Source organism: Castanea sativa, chromosome 11 (genome assembly GCF_040712315.1).
Source record: "Castanea sativa cultivar Marrone di Chiusa Pesio chromosome 11, ASM4071231v1".
Lineage (NCBI taxonomy): Eukaryota > Viridiplantae > Streptophyta > Magnoliopsida > Fagales > Fagaceae > Castanea > Castanea sativa.
In genome coordinates, this window is record NC_134023.1 from 61037760 (window position 1) to 61055112 (window position 17353).

Here is a 17353-nt window from a genome sequence, read left to right on the forward strand (position 1 = left end):
TAAATTTTGGAAAAAAAAAAAAAACTAACTTTCAATAAAGTTTCAAACCAAAAACCCGTAGTTTGTAGGGTGGATAAATTTTTTTTTTTTTTAAATTCAATAGTTACAATAAGAGAAGATATTTGAACCCTAAATTTATCAATTAGAAACATCAAAAAATACGTTGAACTACAAGCTCTTGGCAATTATTTTTAAGTTAGTACATAGACACGAAACAACAAATGTGGGCATGGTTATTAAGAGCTACTTAACACCCTAAAATAATTTATTTATTGCATAATTCCAGAACCTCTATTTCATTTTTATTTTCTATTAAAAAATAATAAAAAGTTCAAGAGTTCCTATTAATAATTGGGTCATAGATCATACCAAGGAAAACAAAATGTGAGGAAGTTTGCCATGTTAGTAGTTGGGCTGCTCTATAATAAATTGTGTAACAGTCATGCAATTGATCCAAGTTGCTTTGGGAAGGGGGTGGGAAAAAAGGGTACTTTTGAACCATTCTGGGCCTCTCATTGATATAAACCAGGCATAGCCATACAGCAAACAAGGAAGAGCTCAACCACATGAGAATCCTATCAAATTAACAAAATACGATGAATCTATAGCTCAACTAAAGGAAATTCTTCAAATATTAGAATGATTTCATAGACTAAAAATAATAATGAGTTATTGACCAAGGACTACCAAAAAAAAAAAAAAACAGAGACAAAATGAGAGGAATAACTCTGATAAAAATTCTCTAACAGAGGATTGCGTTCTTCTGGGATAGATGGCAGCAGTTGCAATGAAAAAAAAATCCAATGCAAAAAATGGTCTACTGAGGTGTTTGGCCATGAGGTGGCGGACCTGGTGGTGGAGGTGGATGCAGACCAGCTTGATTCCCAGACTGTAATAAGCAAGAGTAGAACACATTAGTTTCAGCCAGACTATTTTACAATTGCACACAAGCCCAATCTCGGGGAGGTCTAGAAATAGGACCCCCTACTTCACAAAATTGAGTTATACATTTACTACCTATAAATTTTGGCAAAGAATGCCACCCACATCATCAATAATGACCAACAAACCAATGTTAAAAAACAAATCTCCCCCACTCCCACTTATTGCAAGTAAAAAAATAATAATAATAATAATTAAAAGAAGAAGAAGTAAACATGATTCAGATCTGGCAATCTAAAATGCTATAAACCTCATAACAAATCACTATAGCTGACGGTAGTGATTAATATATTGGTAAGATCTGAACTACAAACCTAAACAAAGACAACCCCACCCTTTTCCACTTAGAGCCAAGGTTTTCCTTTTTCTTTCGAGGCATTGGAGATATTTATACACACACACACTCTTAACATCGGAAACCTTTCTAAAGAAGAGCTTTTTGGACTAGCCTCTAACCAATAAAACCTATAGGCAATTGATTCTACCCTCCAAAACTAGTTGCTGGATAATCTAAGGGCCTTCACCTAACAGGCCAAGCCATAAAAGTAGGGAAGGGCAGAATGTGATAGTCATAACACTGAAGTCAAAGCCAGGGGTTATTTTGTGTCAAAATGCTAATGAAAGATCCTTCCTAAGGCAAGGTGTAAACAGGAAAGGACCTTAAGATAGTTTTTCCATGTATGCTTAAATCTACCCCTTTGCACTTACACAAATGAAAATTTTATAGCTTAAGATAGTTTTTTCATGTATGATTAAATTTACCCCTTTACACTTATCCAATTGAAAATTTTATAGCCATGTTCTCACCACTATTAACCTTCCTTTATACACAGTATTCTCCTTTTTTTTCTTTTTTCTTTTTATAACTGATAATAAGTACTCTTGGTTCCAATTTCCAATCCAAGTCCCACAAAAATCAAGGCCATATAGAAACAATGATAACTTTGGTGGGCTAAATAACAAGAATGTTGAAGCATATCAGTTTTTGAAAACAAAAAGGGGGTTTAGCTAGGGATTCTTGAAACAAGAACAGCCACCAAAAGCAAGAAAATTTTATAATGCTAGAAATTTGTCCATAAACTCCTACAATTAGCAGTTCACAAAAACAACAAACCTCTCTATCTTACCTGGTAGGGATTATACCCTTGCATCATTGACATCTGTCCAGCTTGTGGCCGGTTAAATGTCCCACCCTGAGGATACATTTGGGGCCCACTTGCATTTGATGGTGCCTGCATATTTGGCAAGCCATTCGGAAAACCTCCAACTGGAGGTACTCCACTTGTAGACAAGGGCCCGGAGTGCATAGGGTTCATGCCCATGAAATGGCCCTGTGGCAATGGAGGAACAATCTGATTCATTGTACCTTGCATTCCCTGAAGTGAGATTTTTTTTTTCAGTATCAATAATAGAATTTTTCAAACATGAGAAAGAGGTACACTCAATAAGCAACATGCTTGAAACTAGCAATGATGAATGATTTTTCTGAATAATATGTGAAATAAAAAGTCACTAGGGTAGTTTGCAAGTATACACTAAAGAGAATCATGTTGATGAGTGATGACAGTACAAATCCATAGAGAGAACTTTTTGAAAGTATAACCTTCTTCAAAAAGCTACATGCCGCATCAAATTATAAAATGATTTTGATGTTGTCACACATAAGCATGCCAGTAAATATCCAATGCCATTGCCCATAGTATCACCCATCCACAAAAAGAAGAGACGTCGTAAGAGTGGGGGAGGGTGAACTGTTGCAGATAAGCCTTATAACCATTACTGTTAAAAAGAAATGGTCCACTTTGAATCCTTCATTTCACAAATTGTTTAATTTGAGGGGTAAACCTTTATGTGGTGGGGGGTGGGAGGAGAACTGAAATGCTTGAATTCAATAATTTTGCTAATACACACATCTTATTCACATTCAGCTGCGAATAAAACAAATGCAAAAAAAAAAATGGAGTTTCTAAAGGACACCCAGCAGCACCTAGTAATTACGAAGCAGAAAATGCAGACCAACCAACAATCTTCTTTTTTTAAGTGAGCACACATTTGCACATGAAGCCTTGCTCACAAGCAGATCAAACTGACTGCCACACTGGAAATACACACATCTTATTCACATGCAGCTGCAAATAAAACAAATGCAAAAAATGGAGTTCCTAAAGGTGGTCCAGCTTGAGGTACTTCAAGGCCTGCACTAAGCCTGGAGAATAGAGTGTCCTAGTGATTACTAAGCAGCACATGCAGACCAACTAACAATCTTCTTTTTCTAAGCAAGTGCACACATTTGCACATGAAGCCTTGCCCGCAAGCAGATCACACTGACTGCCACACTGGAAACCTGAGTTTCAAAAGGTTAAACAAAAAGTAAAACTGCACACTAAATCATACCACTGGAGGCATTGACAATGGATGCGAGGCAGGTCCTGAAGAAGGCATGGACATTGATCCTGGCATTGAAGATGGGATTGATGAAGGCATACCAAGTGGGGACATTTGGGGTGGTGGGCGAGGTAAATGGGGATGCGGAAGCAACGGTAAATGAGATGGAGGCTGTAGCTGTCCCATATTTGGAGGGGGCATAGGCAAAGGAGCCATTTGTTGTGGGAGTGGCTGGTGTTGTTGGTGGTGGTGTTGTTGCTGGATCTGTGGATTTTGCTGATATGCTTGCTGTTGATTGGAAGCAAGAAGAGAGGGATGTGGACCAGGAGGGAGAGGAGGAGCCCCTAATGGCATTGAAAGTGGAAGAGGCTGCTTTTGATCTCCCTGAGCTGATGCATCAAGAGGAATTTGTAATGGCATCGCAACTCCAACACCAGGAATGGTTCCTTCATTTCGAGTCAACCCAGGAGGAAATGGTCCTGGAGTCGCTGGCCCTTCAGGTACTGGGAAATTACCAGTCATGCGACCACCAATAACAGGGTTTTGCTCACCATAACCTGATACAGATGAAAATACTAAGATGATGAGACATGTTCCCCATTTCTACCTCAATTCTAAATTTTCATAAAATTTTTACAGTTCTACTCAGGAATGTATAGCATACTTTCTCATAAATTCACAAACACCTTAACCATACACCAAAATGAATTGGAAGTGGAAAAAAGAAGAATAAAATTTTCCATTTTTAGTCATGACAATACTCGAGGAAAGTTTTTACTTTCCATTGGACCGCACAGTCCAACAAGTCAAATATGGAATATTGAGCCTGATAAACCCAATCACAGAAGACCAAAGGGTCAGCTCTCTAGGTGGGTGTGGAAGGGAGTTACAACCTTGGGCCTGACCCATGCTAAATTTATCACGAGCAGTGTCTCCTGGCCTATTTCTGCACCAGAACTTTGTTGTATGATCATTGCTACCACTGCAGAAGAAACCACACAAGTTTGATAAACAGCTGCAACTTGATGATGTATGCACCAATATAAAACTAAAACATAAATATGAAAAAAACCTATAGATAATTAAAATAGAAACAACATGAAGCCTTCAATAGAGCTCCTCTTGATTTATACTCTACCAAAGGCGGCCTTTATTGGCATTACCTTTTTTGATGACTAGGAACCCCCAGACCCCACTTATTGGGGCCAGGGTAAACCTAGATACAACCACAGATATCAGGCAAGTCCAGGACTCAAACACAAGACCTTAAGGTATAACACCACTAATACAGTTAAGACCATTTTTGATAAATATGATAATAAAAAAAACCACAAACTTCTTTATTTACTTATCTAAAAGAAACAAAAATCACAAACTATTTTTTTCCTCTAGGTAAAGACTCACACACCAAAGGAGATTTGAAGTCCCACCTTTGCCCGCAACCCAATGCTTATGAGGGTGGAGTTGCCATTTAACCCAAAGGCCATTGGCTATTATTATTTAGTATAAAAAAAAAACCCAAAAAACCCACCTAGCTCGACGTTTGTTCTGTTAATTTATATCCTTCACCATAGCTAGCAAACTAATGGCCAGAAAAATAGTTTAGGACAGGCCCTAGCCAATAAGGCATTGTCATATAATTTTCTACTCAACTTGAACCTTGAAAAGTCACCTAAAGAAGAAAGCAATATATCAATTTGGCCAGGCCTCTAAAATCTTTGGCCATATTATATTCTTTTTTGAAGCACTAATTTACTACAAGTTATTTTCCTTAGATAACCATAGTTAAATTTTTTTCAATATTTGTGCGTTCTCTAATTTTCTTTCTCCCCCATAAAGGATAAAAAAAGTAATTAAGTCTATTTATAAGTATCATAGAATTCACTCTAAATGAATTTAACATCACATATTCTAATAATATGGTCGACTATCAGGAAAGATAACAAAACAAGGCCACTGTAAAAGATTATTCATAACTCTAAACATAAAAATAAGGACCGCCAAAATGATCATAAACAAGAAGACTGAGTTCACCTGCAGAGAAGATATCCAATAGGATGCCATGCAAGGTCCCACACAGCATTATCATGTGCATTGGGAATTTCTACCTGGGGAGTTTCATGCCTGTGCAACAGAAACAGTCATAAGATACCTTCACTTTTTTCTTTTTCTTTTTTTGGTTTTTTATATGTAAGTTTTTGAACCAAAGGGAAGGGGGAGGGGGGGATTCAAACTAGTGACCTCTGCTTCACGAGGATCAAAAACATTGTTAAGACACAAATTTCCAGCAGGAATATACACAGAGCATTAAGCATGTAAATAGAACCCAAAGAAACCCAAATAGGAAACTAAGAGTATTAAGAGGACTAGTAGGTGACATCACTCATCTATTTTGGTCATACAAAAAGGGGAGCAAACACATTAAGTTTGGCTGCCTTCCCTCCCACAAAGAATATCACAAGTTTTTCCAGTATGTTTGCTATATAAATTGGCATTGTAAGAAGTGACATGAAATTTGTAGGAAGGGAAGATAGTATACTTTTAATGAGAGTGATCCTTCTCCCCTAAAAAACTTAACACCTATTTTATATTCACCACATTCTGTCATAATCAATACACAATAGTTGATCAAGTCTCCCTTATGCATATCCCTTATTTTATACTATTTTTTTAATCCAAATTCTTTTATTCTCAACTATCAGATGTACCCTAATTCTCTCTCCTCTTTTCCCTCATTAGTAGAGAAATACACCTATTTGAATTCTATAAGACCTCTATGCAAACGATCTTACTTTATGAACATGTAAAATATTTGCCAATAACAAAGGAAAATAAACCAGTGATAGAGGGGTGTGTGCTCAAACGCCTCCTAAATCTTACATTCTAATATTAAAAAGACAACGAGACCATGTACCACAATTTAAGAATCCTCTCCCAGCCCACTTCCCCCAACAACGCGCCCCCCCCCCCCCCCTCAAAAAAAAAAAAGAACTCTATTCTGCTCTTCCCTTACCCTGCTTAACAACAATCTGATTCATCTGATTGAACTTCTGTTAGCATATAGAGAGTAATTTCATTGCAAAGTTCTCACCAAATTCATCTAAATCCTCATTCAATTTTATAACATTACTAAACAAATCCAAAATAGATAAATAGCAATAGGTTTCCTCCCCTAATATGGATTCTTTCTTGTAAAAAATATTCAATGCACTGCACAGGAAGGAACAATGGAAGAATACAAGAGGTAAAACTTGAAGTCATTACACACATTTTTAAAAAACCCCAAGGAACAATAAATTCTATGCAACCAGTAAAGGAAACTGTCCTGAATTAAAAGAATACTTTACCCAACAAGCCAGTGGAAAATGGACCCATCAAAACTCCCACTAACAAAGTATTCCTCGTGGAATGGGTGCCAAGCCAAAGCTGACAATTGAAAACAAAAAAGCAACATAAGTATCAATGTCTCAAAAATTACTTTTTTTTTTTGGGGGGGGGGGGGGGGGTGTGCAGAAATTAATGTCATGCAAATTACGCAAGAAATGCATTATTAGCATATAAAACAAGTGAGTTGTTAGTGATGTTGGTCAAAAACTTGCTCATCAATAGCTTTGCCACTAGTACAGAAGCATGACAACCCTAACTTTAGTCCACAACCAAATAAGACCTCAAAGTTCAGCAGAATGGTTAATATGCAGTACCACAATTGTGAAGAGCTGTTTTTTCTTATGAATAAGACTTACTCACACAGCTGTTAATTTAACAAAAAAAATAATGAAATATTTCTTAATGTAAGCATCTAAAGGTAATAGCAACAGATTAGCATGAATTTCCCACCCCCCCCCCCCACCCTACTCATGGTCCAGTATCAGACTATCAAAACACATGGGCCCAGTGCAACTTAAGTAACTTGCAAATTACTGAACAAAACCACTCCAATATTCAATTTTTAGAAGCCAAAGCCAGTTAAATGCATCTTTTCAGCAAATTTACATGAAATTTTCAAGTAAATAGTCCACCCATACTAACTTAGCCACAAAGAATGAGTTGCTAAAAATAAATGGCATGCAACTAGAAACTGCAACATTTTTTATGAGTGGTGCTAATTTCTCATGCAAAACAAACCACTTTTGAGGTTATATTATACCCCATGAAGCACTGATATGGCTATGGGATATAAATACAATGCAACCTGGATCATACGTCAATTCTTATAGATGTAGAATCTGATCCAATCACTTCTATTCGCCATGATTATGTCTAGTACTTCACTCAACCAAGATTCAGATTCCAAGCAGCTAATATTTGACAATAAAAATACCCAGCCCCCACCAAGATCGTTTCAGCAATAACCTCAATCTTATGAATTATTTTTGGATCAATATATAGCATAAGTTCCTTTTAGGGTATAGTATTTAGTTTAAATAGTTACAGTTTTCAAATCCTATTATTATTCTCTCCATACTACTCCTTAAAAATTAAAATGCATGTTTGTTCCCTGTTTAGGGAGGAATTTTTAAGTTACTTCTTTTTATGTTATGTTATCATGTAGTCACAAGACAACAGATATAATGACTATACTTTGTAGACTTCACATTAGTGTCCTGACAGACTTTAAGATATGTACAAGATGCACATCCAAAGATTTATCGAAGACAGCAACCAGATAGAAAACAAATAGTAATAATGATAATAAGGATTAGACACAACTTTTTTTTATAATTACGGATTAGACACATCTTATTATACAAATATACAATGATTGAGGGCAGGTTTCAACCATGTCCTTACAGTTAGGCCTCAAGAAAATTTTCTTCCCTAAATTTTCTAATTTTAGTAATTAAATCCAATCAAGGACTAAAATTAACAAATGTCAAGGCTCTATGAGAGACCCTGTTAACTTAAGGTAGGTAACATGACAATATCAGGAATCCCACCCACTACCTTTAACCACCACTATTGGTGAACATCAAGTATTACTGAACAATAGTAGCTTTCAGTATTGACAAATGGTTCACATTTGGAATGGATTTACTGCTTTTACAATCACATTACCGGTAATTCATTAAAAATCCCTTTGAAGAGCCACATTTGGAATAGGTTAACTATGTTGTCAGCATTAAATACCTAGATTACTTAAATTATTATCAACAACAACACCAACACAGACTACAGAGTTTTTAAAATGTATTTGAGGCATATGATATTTAGAAAGCCACATCACTATATTCAAATCATGATATGATGCCTAAGTTAGAACGGGAAAGTCCCATATAATTAAGGCACAAAAAGAAATGCTAGAATGCAATAACAGCAGAATAAACAACGCAGGCAATGCAAAAACCTCATAATTTTCGATCACAAGTACATGGCATTATTCCATATATTTACACATGCTCACATCAATTTGCAACATGGTCAAATGCTTTAGTAAAATTAACATAATAAATATAGCATTTTTCCACAATTCTTTTCGCGCAAGGACTTGTACAGAAGGCTGTCACTTACCAGTCACATCTTTCCTATGCCCACGGAAAGATTCAAGCTCCTTCATAGCCCTAATGTCGTAGAGCTACAAATGCAGATGCAATAACATCATTATGAGAGAGAGAGAGAGAGAGAGAGAGAGAGAGGAACAGTGATTAAAAAGGATAGCTATAAAAAATAAGAACAAAAAAGTAACAAACAATATAGGCCCTATCAACTTGACTGACAATTTTAAAGTGAGAAACATGTTATCAACCTTGATGATTTGATCCTTTGAAGCAGTTAGCACCCAGTTTCCATTTTCATTCCATTTGACACAAAGAACCATGTTTTTGTGGCCATGGCTGCAAAAAAAATGTATGAGTCCTCATAAGAATTCAACTAATTAACTAGAATAAGGGCTTAACAATGAAAATATTGTACTGACAACGAACAAAGCTCTCTTCCCGATTTGGCGTCCCAGAGTTTCACAAGGTTGTCTTTACCACCTACATAACAACCAATCAAGCAGCAATAAATTTTTCAATTACAACCTACATGAAGATTTTAACAAAGTTCACAACAGAGCTGTAGTAAACACCTGAAACTAGTAGAGATTTTGTAGGGTGCCAGTCAACGCTCTTCACATCCCAACCATGGCCTGCCTGAGTTCAAATCCCACATAGAATATTCTTAGGTTACTTCATGCACATTAAACAGCTATATGACAATAAGGAACATAGTAAAGGAAGAAATTTTACATGCAAGCAAGAAAAAATTTATCACATTGTTCAGCTAAAGAATAAGAGGAACAATCTGTTAGAAGAATATGAAAACAACCAATCCCACCAAATGGGAAACTACATATGTGTGAAGCAAGGTACTAACGGACATATATTCCACACAAAAATAAAACAAAATCAATTAAAATATATTTTTTTATTTTTAAAGCATAAAAATATACTCCTACATAAGAACCAAGCTTCATTTATCCCAAAAAAAAAAAGGCTTCATTTATTTCATTGATGTATAGAATGTTTTACACAAAACAATATACAAAGAAACTTAAAAAAAGAAGCATTAGACGCCTTTTTATGCATCATATATGTTCATCTCAAGCAAACAAAGGCTTGCTCTATGCCATTGCATATCTTCGGTAGGAGATGAAATCAGACATAACTGCAAATCAGGAAATCAGTAAAATGGGATGGAGAGTGCGGTATTTGGTTCAAAACCCAGTGGGTGCATGTGTAACTTTAATGAAAATATATATTCTTCATTCTTTTGAGTCTTCAAAGCACATTATTCTTCAAAGCACATTACCGGACAATGAACGCTCTTCTTGGCACCGCGCAAAATCCCAAACTTTAACAGTTGTATCATCTGAGCAGGAGCAAAACTTCAGGTCTGTCCTACAAAAGCTGTTCAAATAGTCATAAATGATATAACGCATGGAGAATACTTATCTAGAAAATATAATACATAAGGTTAGCTACCTTAAGTCCCGGACAGATTCTTTATGAGCAGATTTATTAGCCTTAACGTTATTCATGTTGTTCTGCCAATACCTAGAAATGCCCACCAAAAATCCAATACATTTGTAAATTTGAATGAAGTCAAGTTTTCATCCAACAAAATTCAAATAAATATTTTTAAAAAAAAATCGTGGCTGAACAGCACTGCAAATTCTCTAAAGAAATATATTTACTTTATTGCGCCCCCATCATCACCAGAAACCATCCAGTTGTCATTATGACTCCATACCATTGACCTGATTGCTTGATCATGGGCCTACAAAGTAGAAATTCCAAAAGCCATCAACATGGCTTCTATTTGAAGGCAAAAAAAGGAGAACGTGTAACTTTATACAATTATGTACCTGAAGAATCATTTCAAAATTAAATGACTGTCCATTCCAGAGAGTGAATTCCCCACTTTGAGAGCCTGTGATTAGTCGCCTACCTGTAGGAGTCCACTTTGAAAGAAGGAAAAGAACACACATCAGAATGACAGCAACTCAATTAACTGCAATCTAGTGATACAAGAAGACAAAAATTATCCATACAATGTTTGGTCAGCACTCAGCAACCAAAAAGTAAAATTAAAATAGCTAATATGCCAGCATCAAAATATGAATTAGGACATACCATCTAACTGGCCTCATTCAAAATAACTCCATAATAGTCACATAAGATTTATGGATGACGTTAAGACTTCCCATTTGCTTATATTTCCGAATTTCAACATCTATATGTCACATTAATTTTACCATTAGCCAAAAATAACACTAGTTTGGGGCAGTAGATCGTAGGACATTTTAGTATAAAACCTTTTTTTATATAAGCATGTTAATATAAAACTACAAATCAAGGAACTCATGACTTCATAAGTCTGCCAAGCCAACAGACGTAAGAAGAATCTACCAATCATCCCTTGGGGGCCCACTTCAAATCCTGGGATGATCATCTTATTGTCAATAAATTTACTTCCAGGATTCCCCAGTGAATTAAAGCAAGGGGAGGCATTATAATCACAGAGCCCACATCCAATTGGCAATTTTTCAGCACCACTGCACTTTTCTTTTTTGGGACCATTTTTCTTGCATCAAAATTGCTTGAAAACACATTATGTTGACCTTTCTTTCTTTACCTTTTTATTGTATCAAATACATTGTGTATTTTCAAACTAAGAGTGACTTTATACTATACTAAGTCTATAATCCCTTCTACCTTACCCTAGAACACAGTCAAAGCCATGCCCAAGCTACCAAGTGCAAGCCATATTAACAGTATTTTACCTCCATATCATTTGTAATTACAATGTTTGCATGTTTATAAAACCTTTCAACAAATTGGTGTATCCATGTAACATGCATAGGCTCACAAATGTGTTGTTAGTTGTTACACAGATAAAAGCATCCAACAGCTAATATGCTTATTTTATAAATACAAATCACTCCAAACTCCAAATAGAAATACATCAACACTCATTAATGAGCAAAGGTAGAATTCAAAAAGAGAAGAAACGCATTGAGATGAAAACAAACAGTTCAGAAAAATTATTTACTAAGTATATAATTTGGGGAAATTAAGTTTCGTCCTAACTTACCAAAACCCGATTAATCGAACAACGGTTTTTGTTCAAAGATGTATGTACAAATTTTGCGGCAAAGCTTGTAGATGGATTATCTGAATATGCAACTGTTGGCAACATCTGCACCGAGGATTAACATGAGATAAAATTTAATTTTTTAAATATTGTCAGTGAACATACACCAAGTTCAGAATAATGATACTTCCACCATCATGCTTAAGTCAACCAGGTTTTTTTTCAAATTACAACAAACTATATATAGTGTGGATCAAATGGCATGTTACTGACATCAATCGCTGCAGCTGGGGTAGGTTGCAATGCTGTCCTGTCCCTTGAATCTCGCTGCCACATACGAATCTGCAGAGATGTTGATATAAAATAAGTTATTTGACCCACTGTAGGAAATCATTAAAATAAAAAAAATAAAAAAAAGATAATTTATACCAACATCCCTCAAAGGGAATCAGAGACTGAAAATGAAAATAGATACAAGTCATACAATAAAAAAAACAAAGCCTTAGTCCCAAAACTTTTGATATCAGTTATGGATCATCAACAAACTAATCAAGGTTAACCATATGTTCCTTCTCAGTCATTCTATCACATCCTAAATCAATATATCATCTTTTACTACTTCTAAAAATGTTATTTTAGGTCTTTCTCCCCATCATTTCATTCTCTCAACTTGAATCAAATGACTTGTTCTCACTGGTACATTAATTGCTCTCCTTTGCACATGACCAGGCCTTTTAATTGACTCTCCTCACCTTTTCGTCGATAGAAGTCACCCCATCTTTAGATGAATGACTTCATTTTGTAACCTTTCCTTGTATTTTCACTTATCCATCTTAATACTCTCATTTCAGGTACACTCATTTTATCAACATGTCACTTTTTAATAGCCCAACATTCAGTATGATCCATCAATAAGAAAATTATTAACTCCCATGCAATAGCAAAGTAAGTACTGCAAAAACAGAATACACTAGGAAGTGGAAATCTATTGAACAAGGAAATACTTCACATTGATTATCAAAATAAACCATCTAAAAGATAACCAAATGGTGTGTTGATACTATCAAAGATGGAAATTGTGTTGACAGAGAACTAGAAGATGTGAAGTCACATAGGTAGTATGGACTGCTGATTGGCTTAGTTATATCAGTCTGCAGTTACTGGCCCTTTTGGTAAGAGATTTCTAGTAACTTTTTTTAAGTGTTGTGGAAATATGTGTACTATTGTTTAAACAACAGTACCAAACAGGCCCTTATTATAGATGACTCCTTAGTTCAGAATCAGATCCTTAAGACAAATCCAGCCAAATCCACAAGATGCTACCAGGAAAAAAAATTAAAATTAAGGAAAAAAAAATACACTTTGACACCATTCAAATATGATCTAAACAACACACACTATAGATTTGCTCAATAAAAGAAAAACAAAAAACAAAAAGGCCAGTGAAAGGCAATGACAGTGAGGAAAAGGTAATTTCATAAATTCACCTAATCCCTCGAAATTTCAACATTAGTTTCTTCATCCGTCTGTTGCAGGACATAACAAAATCATATAATATGGAGGAAGAGAAGGGCAACACTTGTTTTAGAAAAGGCACATAAAGAAAACCCAGAGGAAAGAAGAGAAAGAATCCAACAAAACACTTGCATCATGGGATTTCAACAAAATCCATATGAAAAATTTTGGTAAAGTTTCATTTCAAATAACAATTGATGCCCATACCAAACATCCCATTAATGATAAAGATGACACAAGTGTCAACAGAAGAATTCAAACAAAACGTCAAAATTTCAACAACAAAAATATGCCACATGTAGCTGAGGTGTGACAAGAACTTCGGATATAACCCAAAAATTGTGGATGATTTTCCATGACAAACATTACCTGCATATATCGCACAACAGTGCTAGTATAATCAACTGCCCTCCTCTGGGTAAGCTTCCTCATTCGTTTTGCAGCAAAACTATCGCCATGTGCTGCAACAACCATGTGTTACTCATTAAAACAAAATAAACCAAAGGAACAATCATTATGGTCTAGACCATCTACATTTTGTAACAAAATTCTTTCAATATTCTCAATATGAGACAAAACAATCATAATTTTACACCTTAGCCTCAATTTCAAGGTCCAACATGGTAGGATCTTGCTAAGCAATTCCTCAGACCTTGAGACTCATAAAATCCTTTTTAAAAATACATGTTTATTTGACAAAGGAGATAGTTTCAATACAATGAAATGTGCCAGAACTGGTATTAAAGATTAATATCTGAAGTTCAACAAATCTTAAAATATCTAAAAAGTATAAGGAAGGATACTCAGTCTTTTTTTTTTTTTTTGATAAGTAATGGAAGAATACTCAGTCATCTAATCGCACAAACTACAAATACGGAAATACCTCAATAAAAGACTGTTAAATAACACCAGGAGCATTCAAAACCTTCAAAATTCCTACTATTCCTCACTTTCCAAAACCTCCATAATACACAGTACACAGAAAGGAACAGCCTTCCAGATTCTTGAACATCTGAATCAAAGTCTTCAACATTACCAAGATGCACCAAAGAATGAAAACACATGACCAAGTACCCTTGCTGCTAAACTAAAACAATGAAGTAAGAGATGCTCAATCGATCGACTCCCACACAGCTTTTGCACATACAACACCAATAAGCCTCCCCAAAACTTAAGCATTCTTATCCACACCCAAGGTGTAAAGGTCAAGTAAGAGGTGCTTATGATAAAAACTTCACACCATAGGTCATGCCAAAAGCAAACTCATAAGCCATCCCCAATAAAATAAAAAAAATTCAACAAGTCACCCTCATAACACTTACCTATTCTTTTCAATTTCTTTCTCATTGAATTAAATTTAATATTCAAAATTTAAACGACAACAAGCTCCACGGAAAAGCAAATGCAACTCGTCTCATATCCTCGATACTTAAAAGATATGATTGAATCATACTTCCATAAATCATAACCTATTTTTAACCTTAACCCATCAAAACAACCATCTTTTAATTCTAAATTTCCGCTATAACCAAAAAATAAACCATATCCAATTTCTTAAATTAAAACGCTAAAAGTAAAGGTAACCCACATCTTGAAATTTAGTACATTTCACTCAAATTACAACCATATGTCAAAAAAAAAAACCATAAATTTGGGTTATTGCTAATTTCTTTAGTAATGAAAGCAAAAAGAGAGCAAAGAAAGAGAGAAGAAAAAAGAAACCCATTACCGTCGTACGGCGGAGGAGGGCCGGAGGGGTGGTGGTACTCCGTATTGAGTGTACTGGAAGAAGCGGAAGGTTGCCTCATCATCTGCGGCGGCGGTGGCGGTGGGCCTCTGTGAAAGTCTCCGCCTTGCTGCTGTTGCTGTTGTTGTTGTTGTTGTTGTTGTTGTTGTTGTTGCTGTTGCTGCTGTTGTTGTTGCGGATTGTACTGTTGGTGCTGGTGCTGGTGCTGTTGAGGATCACCGTACATCATCTTTCCGATGAGGTAGGTATTACTGGAATTGAATTGAAATGCGAGAGACCAAATTCAGAGAGAGAGAGAGGAAAATGTAGAACTGGGATGGGATAAGAAAAACCCTAAACCCCCAAATTGAGAGAGAGAGAGAGAGAGAGAGAGAGAGTGAAGAAGCGGGAAAGAGAGTGGGAAGAGAAGACTGTGTGTGTGCGTGTGTGTGTGTGTGAATGTGCACGTGGCTTTTAAGAACTTGCGCGTGACCCTAACTATTTTTTTTTTTTTTAACGGTTTTTATTGTCTCTAGATTTTAGTTACATTTTGACTGACCCGCGACTGGAGGGCTCACCATTTTTCTTGCTCCAAAAGTGTAATGAAATTGTACTTCTTTTTTAACGGGTAGACTCCAACTTGAAAATGAGAAAAGAGAGAATCATTTGCAGTGTTTCATAAGTATCTAAAAATTACTTTGATGTACAATAGAATAAGAGTAAGTGGGTTCTAGCTAGTTCAACTAGTAAAGTCTCTGATGGTTGAATAAAAAATTTAGGGTTTAATCCCCGTCTACAGCAAAAACTAATTGATGTTTTGGTCTGATGATAGGTTGAAACTCTCTCTCAAAAAAATAAAGAATAAGAGTAAAACTAGTACCGCAACTATTTTCACAATTTTGCCACAACTTGTCCACATGATAATTTGTGAGTGGCGGAATTCTGGATTCACCATTTTTTTCACCACTTACAACTCATCATGTAGACAAGTTGTGGCAAAAATTGTAGAATTTGTTGTGGTTGTAAACATACTCATAGAAAAATGTATACAATTTACATATGTTTGCTTAAAAATGACCCACAATGGTGTAAATTTACAAATTTTCTACAATAATCATGTAAATTTATACTAGTACTATTAATTTTTTATTCATTCTCTACATATCCTGAGAACAAATGAAGAAAGTAAATAATGGTTTTCGTAACTTGTATGTCAAGAAAGATAAAATATTTTTGAATCAAGAAATTTTGATATTTTAATGAAATGTAATGTAAAATAAATAATATATTGTAGGATGTTTTGAAAAATGAGTATGTAAAATAGAAAATGTAGATTTGTATGCTAAAATAGATAAAAAAGAATTTAAACAAACTAATGAAAATGCTCTAAGTTATATTTTGCTTGCATCAATAACCTTTCCGTCCATGTTTTTTGTTAAGTATTACACATGTTTAATTCATTCAATAAAATTATGTCTCGTAATTTTTGTAGTCTAAAAAAAAACTTTAATTATTAGTTAAACTAAACACACATTATAAACTTACATGACACTCAAGGAAAAATACTAAACCTATTGATGAAAATAAAATATAATTTCAGACATAAAATTCAAATCATAAAAGTCTAAGATATATAAAATCTAGAAACCCACAAACTTTAGGTGTATTAAGCATGTTTATCACTCTAAAAAAAATTTAGATGATTGACACGTAGTAGACAAAAAAACCAAAGGTTAAAAAACGTCCACGTTTGGCAACCAACCAGGTCCAAAACTTTTTTTTTTTTTTAATACAAGATAGAATTTCTATTCTAGTATAATATAATGTATATGTGTGTGAAACTCCCTCCTTGAGACTTGAACCCTGACCTTTACTCCCCACATCCTACAAGTATTTATACTTGTAGAGTGACCAAAACTTTTTAAAAGTGACCAAGTTGGTCCCCTAATACAATTGGTCCCTAAACGACATTTAGGCCCGTTACTCATTCTCAACTTCTCCTATCCTCTCTCTCTTTCTCATACTCTCTCTATTCTCTCTTACCCACAACGGCAAAACTACCATCTTGCACTCTCTCTACGAATCAATGCCATGAAAACAATTGGCTAGGAATTTTCGAGCTTTTTCCCTCACCACCATTGCTTTTGTTCCTCACTGAAGGCTCCGATCAGGTGCTCCCGACACTAGCTTTGGTGTTCCTCTCAGCCATGG

The 17353-nt window shown here is 35.2% G+C and overlaps 1 protein-coding gene across 1 annotated transcript; it reads right to left on the reverse strand.

The window, feature by feature from the left end:
• Positions 1 to 488: 488 nt before the first annotated feature.
• On the reverse strand, positions 489 to 15575 carry LOC142617367 (flowering time control protein FY). The gene is made up of 18 exons (XM_075790196.1): positions 15146 to 15575; positions 13786 to 13877; positions 12175 to 12243; positions 11902 to 12006; positions 10673 to 10768; positions 10502 to 10584; positions 10290 to 10361; positions 10117 to 10214; positions 9395 to 9454; positions 9242 to 9302; positions 9071 to 9158; positions 8836 to 8899; positions 6675 to 6753; positions 5362 to 5451; positions 4221 to 4309; positions 3337 to 3884; positions 2070 to 2318; positions 489 to 889 (listed from the first exon to the last, which is right to left on the reverse strand). Exons 1-18 carry the CDS (start codon positions 15390 to 15392, stop codon positions 818 to 820), a joined length of 2262 nt encoding a protein of 753 aa, XP_075646311.1. The 5' UTR covers positions 15393 to 15575; the 3' UTR covers positions 489 to 817.
• Positions 15576 to 17353: the final 1778 nt, after the last annotated feature.

Coding starts and splice junctions, on each gene's coding strand:
- LOC142617367 (XM_075790196.1), bottom strand. CDS start 15,392: ATGATGTACGGTGATCCTCAACAGCACCAGCACCAGCACCAACAGTAC. Junction 12,244..13,785: donor CTGTTGTGCGATATATGCAG/GTAATGTTTGTC, acceptor ACATCTCTGCAG/ATTCGTATGTGGCAGCGAGA. Junction 5,452..6,674: donor ATTTTCCACTGGCTTGTTGG/GTAAAGTATTCT, acceptor TCTGTTGCACAG/GCATGAAACTCCCCAGGTAG.